We start from the raw sequence: 19,870 nt of genomic DNA, 5'->3' as shown, positions 1-19,870 counted from the left end.
ATCCCCCCCATGTCACGCCCCCTCCTCACCGTCTTTCTTTCTCCTCCCCTCTTCCCTTAGGACATGGCAGGGCTGCTGAAGCCAACGGCCTGCACCATGCTGGTCACCTCCCTCCGAGACCGCTTCCCTGACCTCCCATTGCACATCCACACCCACGACACGTCAGGGGCAGGCGTGGCAGCCATGCTGGCCTGTGCCCACGCAGGCGCTGATGTGGTAGACGTGGCAGCTGACTCCATGTCTGGAATGACTTCACAGCCCAGCATGGGGGCCCTGGTGGCCTGTACCCGAGGGACTCCCCTGGACACAGGTAGGAACAGCCACAGCCCAAGGCCATTCCCCTCTCAGAGCTGCAGCCCTCACCAGTCCCAGCAGAGTTGGGCATATCCTAGAATCCAGATGCTCCGGCCTGGCCTGGTCTTGCCTTCCATCAGCCACGTCTGTGATGTGGCCTGACCTGGCCCTGGGGTCCTGGGAGGAGCATCTGGAAGCTCAGCACATTTCCAAGCCCTCTCCGCCTCTGGCCTCCCTGCAGGGGTGCCCCTGGACCGTGTGTTTGACTACAGTGAGTACTGGGAGGGGGCCCGGGGACTGTATGCGGCCTTTGACTGCACGGCCACCATGAAGTCTGGCAACTCTGATGTGTATGAGAATGAGATCCCAGGGGGCCAGTACACCAACCTGCACTTCCAAGCATATAGCATGGGGCTCGGCTCCAAGTTCAAGGAGGTCAAGAAGGCCTATGTGGAGGCCAACCAGATGCTGGGCGACCTCATCAAGGTGAGCCAGGCCCAGTGCTCTTACCCCCGCCTCTGGGCCTCTATACGGTGCCTGGCACCCTAACCCAGGGGTCCCCTCTCCTCAGGTAACCCCCTCCTCCAAGATCGTGGGGGACCTGGCCCAGTTTATGGTGCAGAATGGGCTGAGCCGGGCAGAGGCCGAAGCTCAGGCAGAAGAGCTGTCCTTCCCCCGCTCAGTGGTGGAGTTCCTGCAGGGGTACATTGGCATCCCCCACGGGGGGTTCCCTGAGCCCCTTCGCTCCAAGGTAAGGAAGGCCCAGCACAATGTGGTGGGGCGGAGGGGAGTCCAGGAATCAGGCCTGACCCTCTGCTTTGCACCCCAGGTGCTAAAGGACCTGCCAAGGGTGGAGGGACGGCCCGGAGCCTCCCTCCCTCCCCTGGATCTGCAGGCACTGGAGAAGGGGCTGATAGAACGGCATGGGGAGGAGGTGACCCCGGAGGATGTACTCTCAGCGGCCATGTACCCCGACGTCTTTGCCCACTTCAAGGACTTCACTGCCACCTTTGGTCCCCTGGACAGCCTCAACACCCGCCTCTTCCTGCAGGGACCCAAAATTGCAGAGGAGTTTGAGGTCAGTGGCTCTGGCACCCATCTGCACTCCACCCCAGCACTCCTGCTATCCCTAAGGACCCCAGCACATCTAGAGTGCCAGGCTTTGGCTTGGCCGTCACTGGGCCTTGTGAGCTATGGGTTCACAAAGTACCCTTAAGAGACCAGGGAGCTAGGCCTTTACAAGGGAGGAGCTGAGACCCAGAGAGGGGGGGCTTGCCTGGGATTGGGTCAGGGGGTTGCCCTCCCCGCACCTGCCCCCATCCCAGCTCTGAGCCTCCACACCCTCCCTGAAGGTGGAGCTGGAGCGAGGCAAGACGCTGCACATCAAAGCCCTCGCCATAAGTGACCTGAACCGGGCCGGCCAGAGGCAGGTCTTCTTCGAGCTCAATGGACAGCTGCGATCCATTCTGGTCAAGGATACTCAGGCCATGAAGGTACAGCCCCCCCCACAGGGCCAGCCAGGCGGTGGGGATGGGCAGGGCCTGGTGTCTCACGTCCTCTCCCCTGTCTGCAGGAGATGCACTTCCACCCCAAGGCCCTGAAGGATGTGAAGGGCCAGATTGGGGCACCCATGCCTGGGAAGGTGATAGACATCAAGGTGGCAGCAGGGGACAAGGTGACCAAGGGCCAGCCTCTGTGTGTGCTCAGTGCCATGAAGATGGAGACTGTAGTGACTTCGCCCGTGGAGGGCACTGTCCGCAAGGTCCACGTGACTACAGACATGACACTGGAGGGTGACGACCTCATCCTGGAGATTGAGTGATCTTGCCCCAGACTGGCAGCCTGGCCATCCCCACCCCAAGCCTTCAAGGTGCTGCGCTGCCAGGGCAGGCCCAGGCCAGCCAGTGCCCGAGGGCAGGAAGGGCGGGCCCTGGAGCTCCTGTCCTCAGTTGTTTGTGGCAGGAGAGACACTGCCTGTGGTGGCCCATGCCTTTCCTCCTGCCCTCTGTCCTTTTCCTGCCGGTGGACAGTCGCTCACATATTCATCCCTTGCCAAATAAGGGTCCCCCCCTGCTGGAGACTACAGGTGGGGGTGCAGGCAGGCCTGGGACCTAGGGAAGCAGACTTAGGGGCCCTGCCTCCTGCAGGGGAAACCTAAGTCCCAGGTCTGAGAACTTCACTCAATAAAACTGGCTTTCCCCTTCCCTCCATTCTGGGTCCTGTGCAGCCCACCCCACCCTAGTGCCACACGGCAGAGGGGCAGGGCTGCCTCTTGGACTCCCCCATGGGCAGGGGGGCAGTCAGTTGTATCTTCCTCCTAGGAGGGTAGTGAGGATGACAACAGTGGCCCTGGTTTTACGTCACTACTAAGTGCCTATTGTATACACACCCCAAATAGGATAATCTAGTTGTCACTGAGAGCTTGGGCTGGGGAAGGGGTTGTTCCAAGCACTTAACACCTATTAACTCAACACCTATTAACATTTTCACCCATTTTATAGACACAGAAATGGAGTCATAGGCAGGTTAAATAACTTGTCCAGGACCTGACTGACAGCTAGTTAAGAGGCAGAGAGAGTTCAAACCCAGGCTGCTGGTGGACTTGCTTCTCAACTACACTGCTTTATTTTCTAAGCTGGGACCAACCCACCACCCTATCCAGAACTAGATGCAAACAGACACCACTTTCTAGAGGCAGACGAGACCCTTGGGTGTGGGAACCTCTGGGTGTGGATTTTGGTGGGAGGTTAGAAGCACTGGACTGAGTCCCAGGATCTAATCCTGCCTGACCCCCTGACCCCCAAATCAGCCCTCGGGAGAATCCCAATTCTTCCCTGCAGTTCCCTCACCTGTGGGGTGGGACAGCAATCCTGCCCATGTCACTGCACCGCTGCCCACCGCACAGGGGAGGTAAGGATGGTGAGTAAAGAGAAAGGCAGGGGGATCCTGGGCAGTTCCTGAGCAGGAGCATAAGGAAGAGGAGGGACAGAGCCCAGATCCCCTGACCCTCAGGGGACCAGGCAGGAAGTACATCCCAGCACCCTGCCAGCCTAGTGCTCTCAGGGTACTACACCTAACCTTTGCTGTGGTCCTGGGCCGCCTCCTCTCTCAACTCCCAGATCCCAAATGTACCCTCTAAAACCAGCCTGTACTCAATTCCTTGGCTTCCCTGACAGCTGCTACACAGGCTGGGGGAGAGGAAAGCTCTCCAGGGAGGTAGGTATGTGACTGTCACGATGCCCTTTTAGATCCAGTTTAGCCACAGCCAACCTGCGGGAGCTCTGGGGAGTGACTGCACAGCGGTTTCCTTTCCTTCGACAACCAGCCTCAGGGAAGGGGACTTGGGACAATCTCCTTGAGTCTGGAATGGGACCTAAAGGGATAACATTAAGAATGTTTAAAAAAAAGTGGGGGGGGGGTGTCCTAGGGGCAGCGGAATGAGACTATAAGAACCATTCCAAAAACACGATGAAGAGCAGGTAAAACACTACCAAGTTCTAGAAAGAACCCTGAGTTACAGTGTTGCTTGGCAGGGTTGTTTATGCTTGCTGGACCTTTGTTCTGGGTTCCTCCAGAGACCAAACGACTGGCACGGTGGCAGAGGTCTGAGGTGGAGAGAGCCAAAGAAGCCTCCCAGGTGACTGAACTTCCAGTTTACACTTATTTCCTCTTGTGTAATGTGAGGCTGGTAGACTTCGGGGAGGTCCTGGTGGAAGGCCCATAGTGGACTCCCCCACCCTCTCAGAGGCTGGAGGCTCCGTCACTGGGGTCAAGGCTCTGGGTTCTACTCTGATCCTGGTAGATAGGCACAGGTCCCAGGATGAGCTGGGCCCACACCTGGTACCTAGTCCCAGGCCCACCTGTGCTAGGACTTGGGGCCTTGCTCAGGCAGGAGAAAGCTGCAGACCCAGGGCAACCACAGGCTCCCATCCTGTCTGGTACTTCAGGGAACTATGCCTCCCAGGCTTCCCTGCCTAGAGGTTAGTGTTCAAGGTAGCCAGGACCAGGTGAGGGGCATATTCCCAAGACCCCAAAGAGACTAATTCCCAAAGGTCCAAGGCCATGTTACCCAAGTTAAATCTCTTTAATATCCCAATACAAAGTCCTGATGCAAAAAGACAATGAGAAAACCCTGGGAAGGTGGGGGGAGGGTTTTTGTAAATTCCACCCCCGAGCAGCTTTTCAGAGGCAGGGGGGACAGAGCAGCTCAGAGAAGCAACAGTCCAAAGTGAGGAAGGGAGTGCACGGCTCCTGGGACCCGCCCCTTGTCCCCTCACTCCTGGCTGCTCCTCAACCCCCTTTCAGGAGGGGCCACATCCTTTGGATATCTACTCCTTTCTCTTGGTCCCTGGGATTCAACTAGCTCTGGCTTCAATCCCCTACAAAAATTCCTGAGTTCTCGGGGACCCCAGCCAGCTCCTCCCCTGCAGTACCCCTTGATGGGGAGGGGCTGGGAAGCCCATGAGAGTTCATAGGAGTGTGTACAGGAGCGTGGGTCAGGAACACAGGGGAGCCTCTGAGTCCCCTGCCCGCTCCAAAAGCACACAAAGGGGAAGGCTGCCGTAGAGCTTAGGGTCCGTGAGGGGCTGGAGCAGAAGCAGGAAGAATCCCACACCCAGGGCATAGCCTGCCAGCAGGAGCCGCCTCTGCGGATGCTCCAGGGCCGCACATACGGCAGGAAAGCCCATGTAATTGCAGAAGGAGTGGCAGAGAACCGGCCCAATCAGGTGTCCTGGGGAGGGGAGACAGAGTAGCTCATGGAGCAGCCCCACCACCTCCCCGGGCCCTTCCAGGGCTAAGACCCTTCATCCCCTGAAACAGGAGATCACTGCCCCACCCATCCACCCACACGCCACAGCCTGTGCTTCCTGCCAGCTCTCAAACCACAGCAGGCCGAGGGCCCAGGCTCAGCCTGTCTCAAGGACTGCGGTAGAAGAAACTTGTCGCTCCTAGAACAGACACAGATTCCCATTCTCCCACCCACTCCTGTGGGCCCTTGAGCCCCAGGGGACCCGAGAGACTGAGGACCAACCTGTGCGAATGAAGAGGAAAGCAGTGTAGGCACCGAAGACAGCTGTGTAGGAGAACTGGAACGCTGGAGACGGGGAGGCCTCGAGTGACCACACCTGCATGCCCTTCCTGCCCCAGCACTGCACACCCATCAGCCAGAGACAACCCCTTCCCCTGGGGGCAGTGGCTGCCTGCCCCAGTACCTAGGCTGTTCTCTACACCCCAACTCCCATGGTCAGCGGCCCCTCCAATACTGCAGCCCTCTGTTCCCCATTCTTCCTCCAGAGTGACTTATCAGGGACACCCTCACACACCCAACCCAGGACTGCCCCAGGCAAGCTCTCTAGGACTCACCTGCAGACAAGAAGATGCTCCCCACACTGCTCTGGCGGAAACGAAGCTGCTCAAAAATGTGGTGAAAATGGGCTGAGGAAGATGAGAACCACATCACATTCCTCCCAGCCTGCCCTATAGGCCCTGCCCTTGCCCCAAACCCCATTCTTGGTTCCCATGCCAGGAACATTTCAGTAGGACCAGGCTGGACAAACTCACCAACTCCAAAGAAGAGTGGGCAGGTGAACACAGCAGGGCCCAGGCCTGTGCACGGTGCTAACATGGGCAGCATGCAGGCCCGGAACACCAGCTCCTCTGTCAGGGGGGCGATCACTTGGTTCCGCAGCCAGCGCATGTCTGTGAGGCAGCGGGCCCAGGAGCGAGGGGCTAGGGAGAGGATTCAGGGCAAGCAATGAGTGACTAGCTATTGAACAAAATGACCCTAGAGGCCCCAAGGGCCCCTCTGCCACAACCTCCCCCTGGCCAAACTCAGCTTAGGCATAAATACTTGTGAGAACAGGAAAGGGTCAAATTTTCTTATCGGACCTAGTATAAAACAGCGTCTCAAGGGGACCGAAAGGGAAGGCATTAGTAGCTGAGGCAAGGTGTCCTGACTGTAAACTCTGGAAACATCAAAACTTGCCCAAAACCAGCTCTAGTTCGGGAAACCAAAGGTTAAGGGAAGTAACGGACAATGCTTTCTTGTCCACGACAAGTACTGCCTGGGGTCCCTACAGGCCTCACTGGACATCAGGAACTAACTTTTTGACACCACCGGATATGTGCTCCCGCTTTACTGATGAGGAAACAGAACATCTCGTGTCTCATGTCCAGGACCCACCATAAGCACACTGATCCCCTTACCTCATTGTCCTGGACTGCCTGTACCTACTTTTTTCCTTGGCCCTGAGGACTCACCTAGGACAACCTTCAACCTATCTGCCAGGTCACAGGGGCAATCCATAGAGAGCTGCATCAGTGGGCCCAGGAAAAGGATCTGGGGGCAGAAAAACAGGAGCGATCAAAGGAAAGTTTCAAACCATAATCCACTGCCCTTGCCCAGACATGGCTTCATGAGACTTCAAGCTTCCATAGATGCATACCCGAGGGCCCTGAGCCATCTCACAATTCTTGTCTCCCATCAGTCAAAAGCTGGATACAATCAGGATTAGAATAAAAGGCCACGTAAAGAAGCGTTACGCTAATAACAAAGAGCAGAGAAGGAAAAATAAAGCAAGAGCACTCACCATGGTCAGCAGCAGGGGCAGCAGCGCTGCTGGAAAAATGCCCTCCAGCCTGAATCCCATCAGGGTGAGCAGGGATGTGCCTGGCTGAGCCACAGGAAAGGGGGCATCAGTCTTGCTTCCTCCCCCAATGAGCCCTGAGACCTCTCGCCCGCTGCCCTCTGCCCCGCCTCCTTCGCACCTGGATGCCTGTAAGTTCCCTCCAGAGTAGCACGCAGAGGGGCGAGAGACTTGACACTACCAGGACACTGGTGAAGCGCCGCTTGATTACGGCAGGATGGTCCCTATGAAGGAGGCAGTAAATTCAAGGGGACCACAACCACCTCCTGACAGCGCGGCCCCACCCTCTGTTCGCCCAAGCTCCGCCCATAGCCCCGCCTCGTGGAGGCGCGGGTTTTGGCTGCGCGCGCGCGCCCGCGCGCGCGCAGCCCCCGCACCTGGGCAGCTCGCTCTTCCAGACGTAGAGGCTGCCCACATAGGAGCAGGCGAGGCTGAGACAAGAGAACACGGACACCCAGCAGCACAAACCGGGGCCTGGACCGCCCAGAGCCGCGGACTCGGGCTGCCGCTCCGGCCGCGACACCGACAGCAGGCGAAGCCCGTCCCCGCCCAGCGCCGCCATCGCGCCCGGACCCGCGGCGCGCCCCAGTGACGCGATCCCGCCGCTGCCAGGCCCGCTCCGGCCGGAAGCGTGGTGACGTCACCCGGCGGCTCGGGCTCCAGCCCCGCCCCCGACTCCTCCCCGACACTGAAGCAGAAACTGCGCGCGCAGAGTAGGTTTATTGAACTACAGATAACATGCGGCCCCGGCAGCGGTGGGGCAGACGTGGAGGCGGCGGGAGGGGGCCCGATTCAGGACGCAGAGCCGGGACTTAGCCACTCGGACAGATTGGAGATTTCCTGCAGCCACAGCGCGTCCTGCGGGAGGAAAGGGGGCCCGGGGTGAGGACCCCTTGGCAGCGGCCGGGTCCCCGCCCTCCCGCCGCTCCCTCCCCTGCGCGGCCTTAGCCCGGTTACCTCCAGGCCGCTCCTGGGGCCCGTCCTGTTTCTGCTAGGGGTCAGGGGAGCCGCGGTGGGTTCCGCGCGGCCCAAGGCGGCCTCTGACGGGTTCAGGGCCCGAGGGGAGCGGAAAGCCCGCGTCTCCTCCACTCCTTGGCAGAGGCTGCCTCTTTTGAGACTCTTGTTTTCTACTTGCCCGCTGGTCCCTAGGAGAAAACAAGCCCGCTCCCATGTCCTGTGCTAGGACGACCCTTGGGGGAAACCTGGGAGAAAGGGAGGAGCTGGAGTCCGGCTCTCTTAGCCCTCCCACCTCAGGACCCTTTCATCTGGTCCTGTCCGGATCAAAACCCGGCAGCTCCGGGTCTTCAGGGTCAGGCTGAGGCTGCACAATGGCTTCGGGGTCTCTCTGTAGCCACTGAGCTGGGCCTGGGAAGAGGCATCTGGGATTGAACCAAGCCCTCACTTGGGGCTTGCGCCCACTTGGTCACTTCACACAGATTCCTCGTGGAGTCTGCACCATCCAGCTCCTCCCTCCCTGCCAAACTGTGATTCCCCTGCCAGAAAGCCGGCCTCACCTCTCTCCCCCTTTGTTGGGCACGCTGCTTAGGCAGTGCAAACTTAAAGTAAGTTTGGATCTACAGGTTCTTCCTGAGCACGTCCTAGGAATGTAGATCAATGAGCTGTTCCCTGGGTGAAGCTCACAGATGCTAGGAACGATGCAGAAGTGTGTACAAAGTCCAGGGGTAAAACAAAGAAGCTGTTAACCATCTCTGTAAGTGAAAAATGTTTCCTTGAGGAAATGTCTGAGATGGGTTTTGAAGGATGAAGAGTAATACACCAGACTGACAAGGCAGAGGAAAGGATTAACAGGCTGAAAGGGTTAAGCAGACACCCAAAGGCATTAAACAGTATCCCACACAAAATGCAAAGTGTAGGGGGGGTGCAAGGAGATGAATCTGAATGGGTTAGTGGGAATCAGAGAAGGCTAAGAAATGGATTTTTATCTGTAGGAAATAGGAAGGCAGTGAAGAGTTTTTAAACACTGGAGATATATTGTTAATTTTGTATTTCAGAAAAGTCATCATTCGTCAAAAGTGTGGCTTAGAGTCAGCTTAGAGGAGGGAAGACCTCAAGAGCCCAGAAGAAGTGAAGGCAGCGGGGATGGAGGAGTCAGAAGTATTCATAAGGCCGAATTGACAAGCCTTGGTAGTAGACTGGATATGAAACATTAGAATGGGGGGCATCTCAAACAAGTCTCAGGTTTCAGATGTGAAAAACTGGATAGGTTGTGCTAGTAGTCATGACAGAGACTGAAGAAAGAAGAGCTGATTTTGGGTGTGTGTGCAGAGGGCAAGATATCAGGAGAAAGGAAATTGAGGTACCAGTGGGACCGCCATACGTAGCAGCCTAGTGAGCAGATATATCTCCCACCTAACACTCAGGAGAGACCTGGAATGGTCATACCAGCTGAGGAGTCTTCTGCCCAGAGGCAGGGGTCAACGCCTGGGATGGAAGAGAGCAGCTAGGGAGGGACCGCAGTATGAGCACTATTTGGGGGTGGCCAGAGGAAGCTAGTCGAAGAGAGAAGAGATGGGGAGAACCTGATGAGTCATAGTCTCACAGTGCCAAGCTCTGCAAATAGTCCAGGTGTGATAAAGATAAATGCACAGTCATCAATTTGGTAATTAAGAGGCCTTCCCAAACGAGACTTTGCAGTTCAGAGGCCACAGGGAAAGCAAGTGCCCTGAGTTAGGGAGAGAATGAAAGAAAGAGAGGGAAACAGTGTAGCTTGCTTTTTTGAGAACCTTGATTGAGATATGATGGAGAGAGATAGGTGGGAGAAGTTCAAGATCATGGGAGATATCCTTTTGAAGATGGACCTCCTGAGGGAAAGGAACTCAGAAAAGAAGTTGAAGGTGCAGAGATGATAACGTGCTACCATGGAAGCAGTAAGGATAATGCCACCCCTTAGCCTGGAGGGGGTGAGTCCCTATGCTGATAAGGTTCTGGCAGTGGGGGGAGTACAAACTGGGTGAGTTTACTGAAAAAAGAGATTAGTAAGTGAAGTAGGAGGCTAAATCAGGAGGACGAGGCTTGGTAGTTTTTTAAAAGAATGGAGTGGCGGGCTTCCCTGGTGGTGCAGTGGTTGAGAGTCCGCCTGCCGATGCAGGGGACACGGGTTCGTGCCCCGGTCCGGGAGGATCCCACATGCCACGGAGCGGCTGGGCCCGTGAGCCATGGCCGCTGAGCCTGTGCGTCCGGAGCCTGTGCTCCGCAGCGGGAGAGGCCACAACGGTGAGAGGCCCTCGTACCACAAAAAAAAAAAAAAAAAAAAGGATGGAGTGGCCACTGAGGAGAAGGCCAGGAAGACAATGGAAAGAATTGACAAACTGAAGGCTCCTCAGGGAATGGACCACAGGTGTACAGTGGCATCACACACTTAGTGATTTTCTTCAGTGTAGCTGCCCATGTGGAACATAGGACTGACGGCAACTAGAGTTGCAGCTCTGTAAGGCAGAGCAGCTCAAACACTCTTCTAGGGGGCGGTCCACCAGATCATAAACACCTAGATTTTAAGGCTTATGTTGCATTGTAGAGAAAGCATGAGCTATAGAGGCAGCAGGAGTTCAGATCCTCCTCCTGCTAAGTGCTCTATCCTATCTCTGAACCTGGGTTGTCTCTTGTGAGAGGGGGCCAATGCTACCCACCCCAAAGGGTCACTGTGAGAGTGGTCACTGGAAGAGCCTAGCATCTCCCTGGGTCCACAGAAGGTGCTGAATTAAATGTTAATTTTTTTCTTCTAAGGAAAGTACTTATTCTTTTGTCTTTTCACTACATAAATAGTGAATCGTATGTGGTGAATGCTGAATTGTGCTATATGATACACTTCCATTCTTCTAAATCTCCAAATCTAAATTATAGATTCTTGGCTTTGTACCAGCCTTTGCTGCAGGGTTCTTTTTGGGAGGAACAGCCCCCACAACATTTAAAATACAGTTTAATTGACAGAATGATTCAGAAACACATCTTAGGCCTAAGCACAGACGCCATGCAGTATGTTGTAGCTGTTACCCTGGAGAGAGGAATTTTACCAACAAAGCACGCTGCTGAAAGCAGTCCCCAAATTCCCTCAAGCCCAGGCATTGTTTGGTCCGACAGTGCATCCCCACCAGCCTGGCTCTGTTAGAGATAGACCAGAGCCAGACTGCCTGGGTTTGAATTCTGGCTCTGTCGTTTACTAGCTGTGTGACCTCAGGTAAGTTTATTGACATCTCTGGGCCTCTGTTTCCACATCTGTAGAATGAGGATAATAATAGTACCATAGTACTGTTTTGAGAATTAAGAGCGTTAATACACTTTCAAATCTCGGACTAGTGCCTGGCACCTGCACCACACCAGTTCAAGCACCAGTGGCTATGATTATTTTCAGACATACACACCTGCTACTGCAGGCCCTGAAGGCTGTTTAAGTGTTGGAGGGAGGGGAAAAGACAATATAATCACCGTCACATTACACACACTGACACCTCCCCATAACATTTATCAAGGTTGAGGTGGTGTCTGCAACCAGGAGCAGACTCCGGAGCCCCAAACACAGTAGTAACCAGAACTAAGGACGGCCACAGTAGCAACACTATAATGATGAAAACATGAAGGAACCAACTGAATTCAGGGCCCTGCCCCATCATGTGCAGCTATCTAACTGCACAAACTGAGAAATTTCTAGTCCTATCGTAGCAGCTTTTGGAAGGGAATGCCTCCTGCTGCCCCAGAATACCCAGAATGGTGGTGGGAGCCACAACCAAAGCCCAGAACGTTGCTGTGGTGTAAGGTGCTGTCTGAAGGTTTGAAGTCACATCTTTGACTTCCCAGCTTTGATCCAGGGCTCACCTGAAAAGCTGAATGAAACCTTACCTGCAAGGAGCTCCAGGCTGCTGTTCTCATGTGCATCCTCTGTGCTCTGCTCTGTATTATTTTTCTCTGGGAGCAGCTGCTTAAAAAATTAGAAGTCCTAAGTGAGTTTTGCAGAAGCATGAACAAGCCCCAGTGAGATCACGTGCCTGGTGGCTTTGTTGACCTCACAGGGCTTTCCTCCTTCACCTGGAACCCCCTATTACTTCCTCCTGGCTCATGTGAACCCCCTGCCCAGCCCCCAACTTTTAAGACTTCCTTCTTCTTTTGGAGGCTTTGCAGTTCACTCCAGCCATTCCGGGCATTTCCTAGCTTTTCTGAACTCTGGTCACTCATGTACTGTCTGCTCCATTCCTTGGGCTCTTTTAAGTATGCATTGCATGCCCCTTTTCATCAATTTATGTATTTATGTCCATTTCCTACATCTTAAATTCCTTGTAAGGTTCATCATGCCTGTATCTCTTTTACAGCTAGCATAGTGCCTTGCACACGGTAAGTGCTCAACAAATGACTGACTGAGGTCAAACATGGGAAGCCACAGGGCACATTTTGTAGTCTTGTGTAGCTTTCAAAGCCCTGCTATTTGGTTCAATTTGGACAGAGAAACAAAGGTCAGAACCCAATCCTCCCAGTTCCTTGTTTTTCAATACAAGTATATAAAAATAGATATCCTCTTCATCAAAATTAAAAACTTTTGTGCTTCAAGGGACACTTGAAAGTGAAAAGTCAACCCACAAGAATGGGAGAAAATATTTGGAAATCATATCTGATAAGGGACTTGTATCCAGAATAAAGAACTCATAGTTCAACTTTAAAATAACAACCCAATAAAAAAATGGGTTTGACAAAGAATTTGAATAGACATTTCTCCAAAGAAGAGATATAAATGGCCAATAAGCACATGAAAAGATGCTCAACATAATTATTCATTAGGGATATGCAAATCAAAGCCACTATGAGATACCACTTTATACCCACTGGGATGGTAGTAATAATAATAGATAATAACAACTGTGGATGAGGATATGGAAAAATTGGAACCATTACACAGTGCTGGTGGGAAAGTAAAATAATGCAGCCAGTTTGGAAAACAGTTTGAGTTACCATATGACCCAGCAATTCTGCCCCTAGCTATACACCAAAGAGAATGACAAACATATGTCCACACACACAAAAATGTTTACATCAGCATTATTCATAATAGCCAAAAAGTGGAAATAACATGTCTATCAACTGATGGATGGATTAAAAAATGTGGTGTATATCCATACAATGGACTATTACTCAACCATAAAAAAGGAATGTACTGTTACCTGTTACAACATGGATGAACCTTGAAAACATTATGCTAAGTGAAAGAAGCCAGACACAAAAATCCACTTATTGTATGATTCCATTTATATGAAATATCCAGTATAGGCAAATCCACTGAGAGGAAAAGTAAATTAGTGGTTGCCAGGGGACAGGAGATAGGAGAATTGGGACTGACTGCAAATTAGGTACAAGGTTTTTTTCTTTGGCGTGATGGAGATGTTCTGGAATTTACTGGTGATGGCTGCAAACCACAGTGAATATACTTAAAACCACTGAATTGTAAATTTACAGTGGTAAATTTTATGGTATGTGAATTATAACAAAAAAAATGTATTCTATCATATGTTGTTTAACAAGGCAAGTTTCAGTTTCTAAGTAATTATATTCCAAGAAACATAGAAGAGGTAAAGATGGCCCTAAAGGTGTGAAAAAGAAACAGTATTAGGAAAATTTCCAAACATCTTTTTTCTTCTTTAAGAAAAAGCTTATTCTTTTACTTCACTCCAGCCTAGAAGTCTCATGTAATAGACAAACCTTTACCCAAGGAAATACCTACATTCAGATATAAATCTCTGAGTCCTAGGAGAGCCTTGCACACCTTCCATTCTCATCAGGTCCCCCAGATGAGAGAGCCCTATCCTCAGGATAGACCTCCTTGAGTTTAACACTCTATGAGACATTTCATTCTGGTCTACCACCTGCGAAACAATACCTTTCCTTAGGAAGCTGCCTCCATGCTACTGCTCCTGCTTACTCTGGGTTTAAGTTTTTAGTCCCTACACTCAAATGTGACAGTAAGTCCAGGATTACTATCTTGTCTTCATGGCCCACTGTCCTCTGTTCCAACACCAAGGCTTAATATCTCCACTCTTGGCACGACCTTTCCATGAATATATTCTATAAAACCCTAAATATTCTCTCATTTCTTTCATTTCTCCATAAACTATATAATAGCCATAGATGGTTTTATTCAATGTTACTCAAGAGGTCAGCTATTCTACTTTACCTGTTTAGAAATGGAAACTGAGGGACTGGTGCAGAGGTAAAAGAATTGGACCTATCATTAATCTTGTAGTTTTTAGCTATAGCCACTGGGTGCCAGTCGTGTGCCACTAACAAGTTACTAATCACTAAATGGCCATTTTCCGAGGGAAACGGTAATGATCTTGAGTAGGGAAGTATGGGTTTGGTCCCTTATCTTCCCTGGGCTTGTGATCGAGTCCTATATGGCAAAAATGTTACTAGGCTTCGGATCCAGGAGAACTCATTATAAATCCTAGCCTTGCCATTTACTGACTGCGTGATTCTGGGCAAATTAGAAAAGTTCCCTAACCAGTTTCTTCATCTATAAAATGGGAAATCTACAACCTACCTCAGGATTTTTGTAGAGATTAAAGTGGAAATCTTGGCACAGATTAGGGATTCAATAAATGTTCCTTCCTTCCAAGCCCTGTGACTACTGCATAAGACTAGCCAGCCATCTGCCAAATTTACTGGGCTGTGAATGGCCCTGAGGCTATGGGTCATCACCATAGCAATACAGTGGGGCAAAGGAGGTCAGATCATTTCCTTTTCAGATCTCACTGGGATATCACAGAAGCCCAAGCAAAAGGACTTCACAGGCTGAAACACTTGTAGATCCTGCCCATGTATCTCAGGTCCTATGATAATGCCACATGCCTTACCCTTGACCTATCCCTAGAAATTTGAAGATATAGATAGCTGTAGTGAATTGAATAGTAGCCCCCTAAAAGATATGTCCAAGTCTTAACCACTAGTACCTGTGAATGTGCAAAGGGTCCTTGCAGATGTAATTAAGGATCTCAAGATAAGATCATTGTGGATTTAGAGAGGGCTCTAAATCCAATGACAGGTGTCCTTGTAAGAGAAAGGCAGAGGGAGACCTGAGAGACAAAGGGAAATGGCCATGAAGATGGAGGCAGAGACTGGAGTCATGTGGCCACAAGTCAAGGAACATCTGGGGCCACCAGAGCTGGAAGGGGTAAGGAAGGATTCTCCTCTAGAGCCTTTGGAGGGAGTGTGGCCCTGCAAACACCTTGATTTCAGACTTCTGGACTCCAGAACTCTGAGATAATAAATTTCTTTTGTTTTTAAGCTACCAAATTTATGGTAATTTGTTACAGCATCCACGGGTAATGATACAATGGGTATTAGCTTTTACCTATTCGCTCAAGTTGTGGGCAGCAGCTTACCGAGCTGAAGGGAAACCAGCAAGAGTGTTTGCAGTGAGCCAGCTGAAAGGAACGGCAGATGCATTCCTAGGAAGGTGCTTCCTAGAAGGTACATGCAGCCATGAAAAAACAGTGTGGTGAAGGGAGTACTTATAGGGGCTTCACTGCTACAAAGCAGAGGAGAGTGGGCAAATCCATGAGATGCTGTGATCCTTGGGTGACTAGGTACCCAAACCTCCCCATCTGATCAGGCAAACAGAAGTAGGAGAGGGAGAGAGGCAGAAGAGGTGTCTCTCAGAAACAGTGTCTATAATTTTTATAGCAACTTTATTGAGATATAGCTTGCATACATATAATGAATTGCATCTTTATAAAATGTACAATTTGATAAGTTCTGGCAAATGTATATACTTGTGAAACCATCAAGATAACCAGCATATCCATCACCCTCAAAAGTTTCTTCTGTCCTTCATAACTCCTCCACTCCCTCCAACTCCTATGCCTCCCATCTTCAAGCAACCACTGATCTGTAACTACAGAGTAATTGGCATTTTATAGAATTGTTATAAATTCAGTCAAGTAGTATGTACTCTTGTATTTCCAGGTTTTTTCATTCAGCATGATTATTTAGAGATTCATCCATCCTACTGTGTGTATCAACAGTTCACTCCTTTTATTGCTGAGTAGTATTCCACTGAATGGATATGCTGCAGTGTATTTATTCTTTTACCTGTTGACACTGGCTTGTTTCCAGTTTTTGGCTATTACAAATATGGTAGATGTGCCATGAACATTGGTGTATACATTTTTGTGTGGTATATGCTTTCATTTCTCTTGGGTAAATACCTAGAAGTAGAATGTCGAGGTCGTGAGACAGGTGTATATTTAACTTTTAAGAAACTGCAAAACTGTTCTCCAAAGTGGTTGTATCATTTTTTATTCCTACAAAGAGGGTATAAGAGTTCCAGTTCCTGCACAGCCTTGCCAACACCTGGTATGGTCAGTCTTTTTATTACAAGTAGGTGTGAAATATTATTTCATTGTGGTTTTGATTTGCACTTCCCTAATGACTAATAATGTTGAGCATATTATTGTATGCTTTTAAAAATTAATTAATTATATTTTTGGGCTGCATTGGGTCTTCATTGCTGCGCGTGGGCTTTCTCTAGTTGCAGCGAGTGGGGGCTACTCTTCGTTGCGGTGCCTGGGCTTCTCATTGCGGTGGCTTCTCTTGTTGCAGAGCACGGGCTCTAGGCGCGCGGGCTTCAATAGTTGTGGCACGCAGGCTTAGTTTCTCCACGGCATGTGGAAGGGACCAGGGTTCAAACCCATGTCCCCTGCATTGGCAGGTGATTGTTAACCACTGCGCCACCAGGGAAGTCCCCATACTTTTGTATGTTTATTTGCTGTTTGTATATCTTCTTTTGTAAAATGTGTGTTCAAATCTTTTGCCAATTAAAAAAATTGGGTTCTTTGTTTTCTTATTATTGAGGTTTGAGAGTTTTAAAATAATCTGAACATGACGGTAAGATTTTTAAATAAAGGTTCAACTTCTTTAATACTATAAAACTACCAGGTATATGGAGCTATTTCTTCTTGAGTGAACTTTGGTAATTTATGTCTCTCAAGGAATTTTCCATTTAATCTAAATTGTCAAATTTAGTGCAATGTTCATAATATTCCCCGATAATCCTTTTAATATCTGATGCCACCTCTCTAATTTCTGGTATTAGTGGCAATTTGTGTCTTCTCTTATTAATCTTCTTTCTCAATGAACCACCTTTACGTTTCACTGATTTTTTTCTCTATTGTTTTTCCATTTTACTGACTTCCACTCTGATCTTTATTATTTCATACTTCTGTTTATGTTTAATTTGCTCTTCTTATTCTAGTTGAAGTTGGAAGCTGAGGTCATTGATTTAAGACTTTTTCTTTATCTTTTTCTTTTTGGCCGCACCACATGGCATGTGAGACCTTAGTTCCCCAATCAGGGATCAAACCCCTGCCCCTGCAGTGGAAACATGGAGTCTTAACCACTGAACCGCCAGGGAAGTCCCGAGACCTTTTTCTATTCTAACACAGGTATTTTCCTCTCTAAGTACTGCATTAGCTATGTCTCACAAATTTTGATAATATATACTTCCATTTTAATTAAATTAAAATATTTTCGGGCTTCCCTGGTGGCGCAGTGGTTGGGAGTCCGCCTGCTGATGCAGGGGACACAGGTTCGTGCCCCAGTCCGGGAGGATCCCACATGCCGCGGAGCGGCTGGGCCCGTGAGCCATGGCCGCTGAGCCTGCGCATCCGGAGCCTGTGCTACGCAACGGGAGAGGTCACACAGTGAGAGGCCCGCGTACCGCAAAAAAAAAAAAAAAAAATTATCTACTTTCTCTTTTGATTTTGTGTTTGATCCATGGGTTATTTATAAGTGTGTCATCTAGTTTCCAAATATTTGGAGTTTTCCAGATATCTTTTTCTTATTGATTTTATTATAATAAAATAATAAAATATAATAATTCTACTGTGGTAAAAAACATACTTTATATGACTCAGATCCTTTAAAATTTATTGAGATGTATTTAATGGCTCAGAATATGGTCTATCTTGCTATACGTCCCTTGCATACTTAGAAATAATGTATAGTCTAGTCTACTGTGGTTGGGCAGAGTATTTTATAAATATCAGTTAGGTAAAGTTAATTCATAGTGTTATTTGAGACTTCTACAAACTTACTAATTTTTTTTTTTTTGGCTGTGTTGGGTCTTCGTTGCTGCACACAGGCTTTTTCTCTAGTTGTGGCAAGGTGGGGCTACTCTTCATTGCGTTGCACAGGCTTCTCATTGCAGTGGCTTCTCTTGTAGTGGACCAAGGGCTCTGGGTGCACAGGTTTCAGTAGCTGCAGCACGTGGGCTCAGTAGTTGTGACTTGCAGGCTCTAGCGCGCAGGCTCAGTAGTTGTGGTGTATGGGCTTAGTTGCCCCACGGCATGGGGGAGTCTTCCGGCACCAGGGATCGAACCTGTGTCCCCTGCATCGGCAGGAGGATTCTTAAGCACTGCGCCACCAGGGAAGTCCCCAAACTTACTGATTTTTCTGTCTACTTGTTCTACAAATTACTGAGAGAGGTATGTCGTGACCTCCCAATATAATTGTGGACTTCATTTCTCCTTAGAGTTCTATTAATTTTGCTTCATGCATTTAAAAACTCTCTAAAAAGTTTTATGAATGTTTAGAGCTATTGTGTTCATTGTATTCACTGTATTATATTCATCATTATGAAGTAACCCTCTTTATCCCTAGTAATATTCTTTGCTCTGAATTCTACTTTGTCTGATATTACTATACCCTCTCCAGCTCTCTTTTTATTAGTGTAAGCATGGTATATCTTTTTTCTATTCTTTTATTTTTAATCCATTTCTGTCTTTATATTTAAAGTGAAATTCTTGTAGGCAGCATATAGTTGGCTTTTTATTCAATCTAACAATCTCTGCCTTTTAATTGGGTTGTTTAGACTATATTTAATATGATAATTGATATGGCTGGGTTTAAATATATCATCTTATTGTTTTCTATTTGTCTCATCTGTTCTTTGTTCCCTTTTCTTTTTCATCTTTTTCTTCTTTGAGATTGAGTATTTTTTGATAGATTATTTTCTAGAGCAGTTTTAAGTTCATAGCAAAATTGAGCAGAAGATAGAGAGATTTCCCATATTCCCTCTGTCCCCACTGATGCCTCTACCATTATCAACATCCCCCACTGGAATGGTACATTTGTTACAATTGATGAACCTACACTGACATATCATTATCATCCAAATTTCATAGTTTATGTTAGGGTTCCATCCTGGTGTATATTTTGTGGGCTCAAACAGATGTATAATGATACATATCTACCATTATACTATCATATAGAATAATTTAACTGCCCTAAAAGTCCTCTGTTCTCCCCCTATTCATTCCTCCTTTCCTCCTAACCCCTGACAACCACTGATTTTTTTTTTTACTGTCTCCAGAGTTTTGCCTTTTTCAGAATATCATGCACTGTATTTGGAATCATATAGTATGTTGCCTTTTCAGGTTGGCTTCCTTTTACTTACTTATATGAATTTAAGTTTCCTCATATCTTTTCATGGCATGAAACCTCATTTCTTTTTCAGCGCTGAGTAATATTCCATTGTTTGCATGTACCACAGTTTATTTATCCATTCACCTACTGATGGATATCTTGGTTGCTTCCAAGTTTTGGCAATTATGAAGAAGGCTGCTGTAAACATCTGTGTACAAGTTTTTGTGTGGACCTAAGTTGTAACTCCTTTGGGTAAATACCAAGGAGCATGATTACTGGATCACATGGTAAGAGTATGTTTAGTTCTACACAAAACTGCCCAACTGTCTTCCAAAGTAGCTGTACTATTTTGCATTCCCACCAGCAATAAATGAGAGTTCCTGTTGTTCCACATCTTTGCCTGCATTTGGATTTTGGCCCTTCTGGTAAGTGTGTAGTGATATCTCATTGTTGTTTTAATTTACATTTCCCTGATGACATATGATGTGGACCATCTTTTCATGTGCTTA

General features: G+C 48.9%; 3 protein-coding genes across 8 annotated transcripts in view; 1 reads left to right on the top strand and 2 right to left on the bottom strand.

Annotated features, from left to right (window-relative positions):
- The window catches only part of PC (pyruvate carboxylase), a 106,706-nt gene extending 104,218 nt beyond the window's left edge, over nt 1-2,488 (top strand). For all 5 annotated transcript variants that reach the window (XM_082659783.1, XM_082659784.1, XM_082659785.1 and 2 more), the window contains 6 exons: nt 61-310; nt 536-780; nt 866-1,045; nt 1,124-1,372; nt 1,647-1,787; nt 1,868-2,488. In XM_082659783.1, the coding sequence (XP_082515909.1) occupies nt 61-310; nt 536-780; nt 866-1,045; nt 1,124-1,372; nt 1,647-1,787; nt 1,868-2,116 (1,314 nt within the window). In that variant the 3' untranslated portion in view covers nt 2,117-2,488. The remainder of the gene's footprint in view (nt 1-60; nt 311-535; nt 781-865; nt 1,046-1,123; nt 1,373-1,646; nt 1,788-1,867) is intronic.
- Nucleotides 2,489-4,370: 1,882 nt separating this feature from the next.
- Nucleotides 4,371-7,555, bottom strand: RCE1 (Ras converting CAAX endopeptidase 1). Of its 2 annotated transcripts, none has more exons than XM_082659788.1 (8): nt 7,319-7,555; nt 7,063-7,165; nt 6,885-6,968; nt 6,556-6,634; nt 5,857-6,024; nt 5,659-5,730; nt 5,323-5,389; nt 4,371-5,026 (listed from the first exon to the last, which is right to left on the bottom strand). In XM_082659788.1, the coding sequence occupies exons 1-8, from the start codon at nt 7,501-7,503 to the stop codon at nt 4,864-4,866; spliced, it is 921 nt and encodes a 306-aa protein (XP_082515914.1). In that variant the 5' UTR covers nt 7,504-7,555; the 3' UTR covers nt 4,371-4,863. The 2 variants fall into 2 exon arrangements, with proteins under 2 accessions (XP_082515914.1, XP_082515913.1); XM_082659787.1 differs by having other exon boundaries at nt 5,327-5,389.
- Nucleotides 7,556-7,612: 57 nt separating this feature from the next.
- The window catches only part of TOP6BL (TOP6B like initiator of meiotic double strand breaks), a 91,245-nt gene continuing 78,987 nt past the window's right edge, over nt 7,613-19,870 (bottom strand). Inside the window, exons 14-16 of the mRNA XM_082660892.1 lie at nt 11,796-11,871; nt 7,899-8,086; nt 7,613-7,799 (exon numbers count right to left, since the gene is read on the bottom strand). Of these exons, the coding sequence (XP_082517018.1) occupies nt 7,734-7,799; nt 7,899-8,086; nt 11,796-11,871 (330 nt within the window). The 3' untranslated portion in view covers nt 7,613-7,733. The remainder of the gene's footprint in view (nt 7,800-7,898; nt 8,087-11,795; nt 11,872-19,870) is intronic.

This window comes from Grampus griseus (assembly GCF_964374135.1).
Source record: "Grampus griseus genome assembly, chromosome: 8".
Classification (NCBI taxonomy): domain Eukaryota; kingdom Metazoa; phylum Chordata; class Mammalia; order Artiodactyla; family Delphinidae; genus Grampus; species Grampus griseus.
The sequence above is the reverse complement of the archived record's forward strand: the minus strand, read 5'-3'. Positions and strand labels throughout refer to the sequence as shown.

Coding starts and splice junctions, on each gene's coding strand:
- RCE1 (XM_082659787.1), bottom strand. CDS start 7,503: ATGGCGGCGCTGGGCGGGGACGGGCTTCGCCTGCTGTCGGTGTCGCGG. Junction 7,166..7,318: donor TGGAAGAGCGAGCTGCCCAG/GTGCGGGGGCTG, acceptor CCTCCTTCATAG/GGACCATCCTGCCGTAATCA. Junction 6,969..7,062: donor GGGAACTTACAGGCATCCAG/GTGCGAAGGAGG, acceptor CCTGTGGCTCAG/CCAGGCACATCCCTGCTCAC.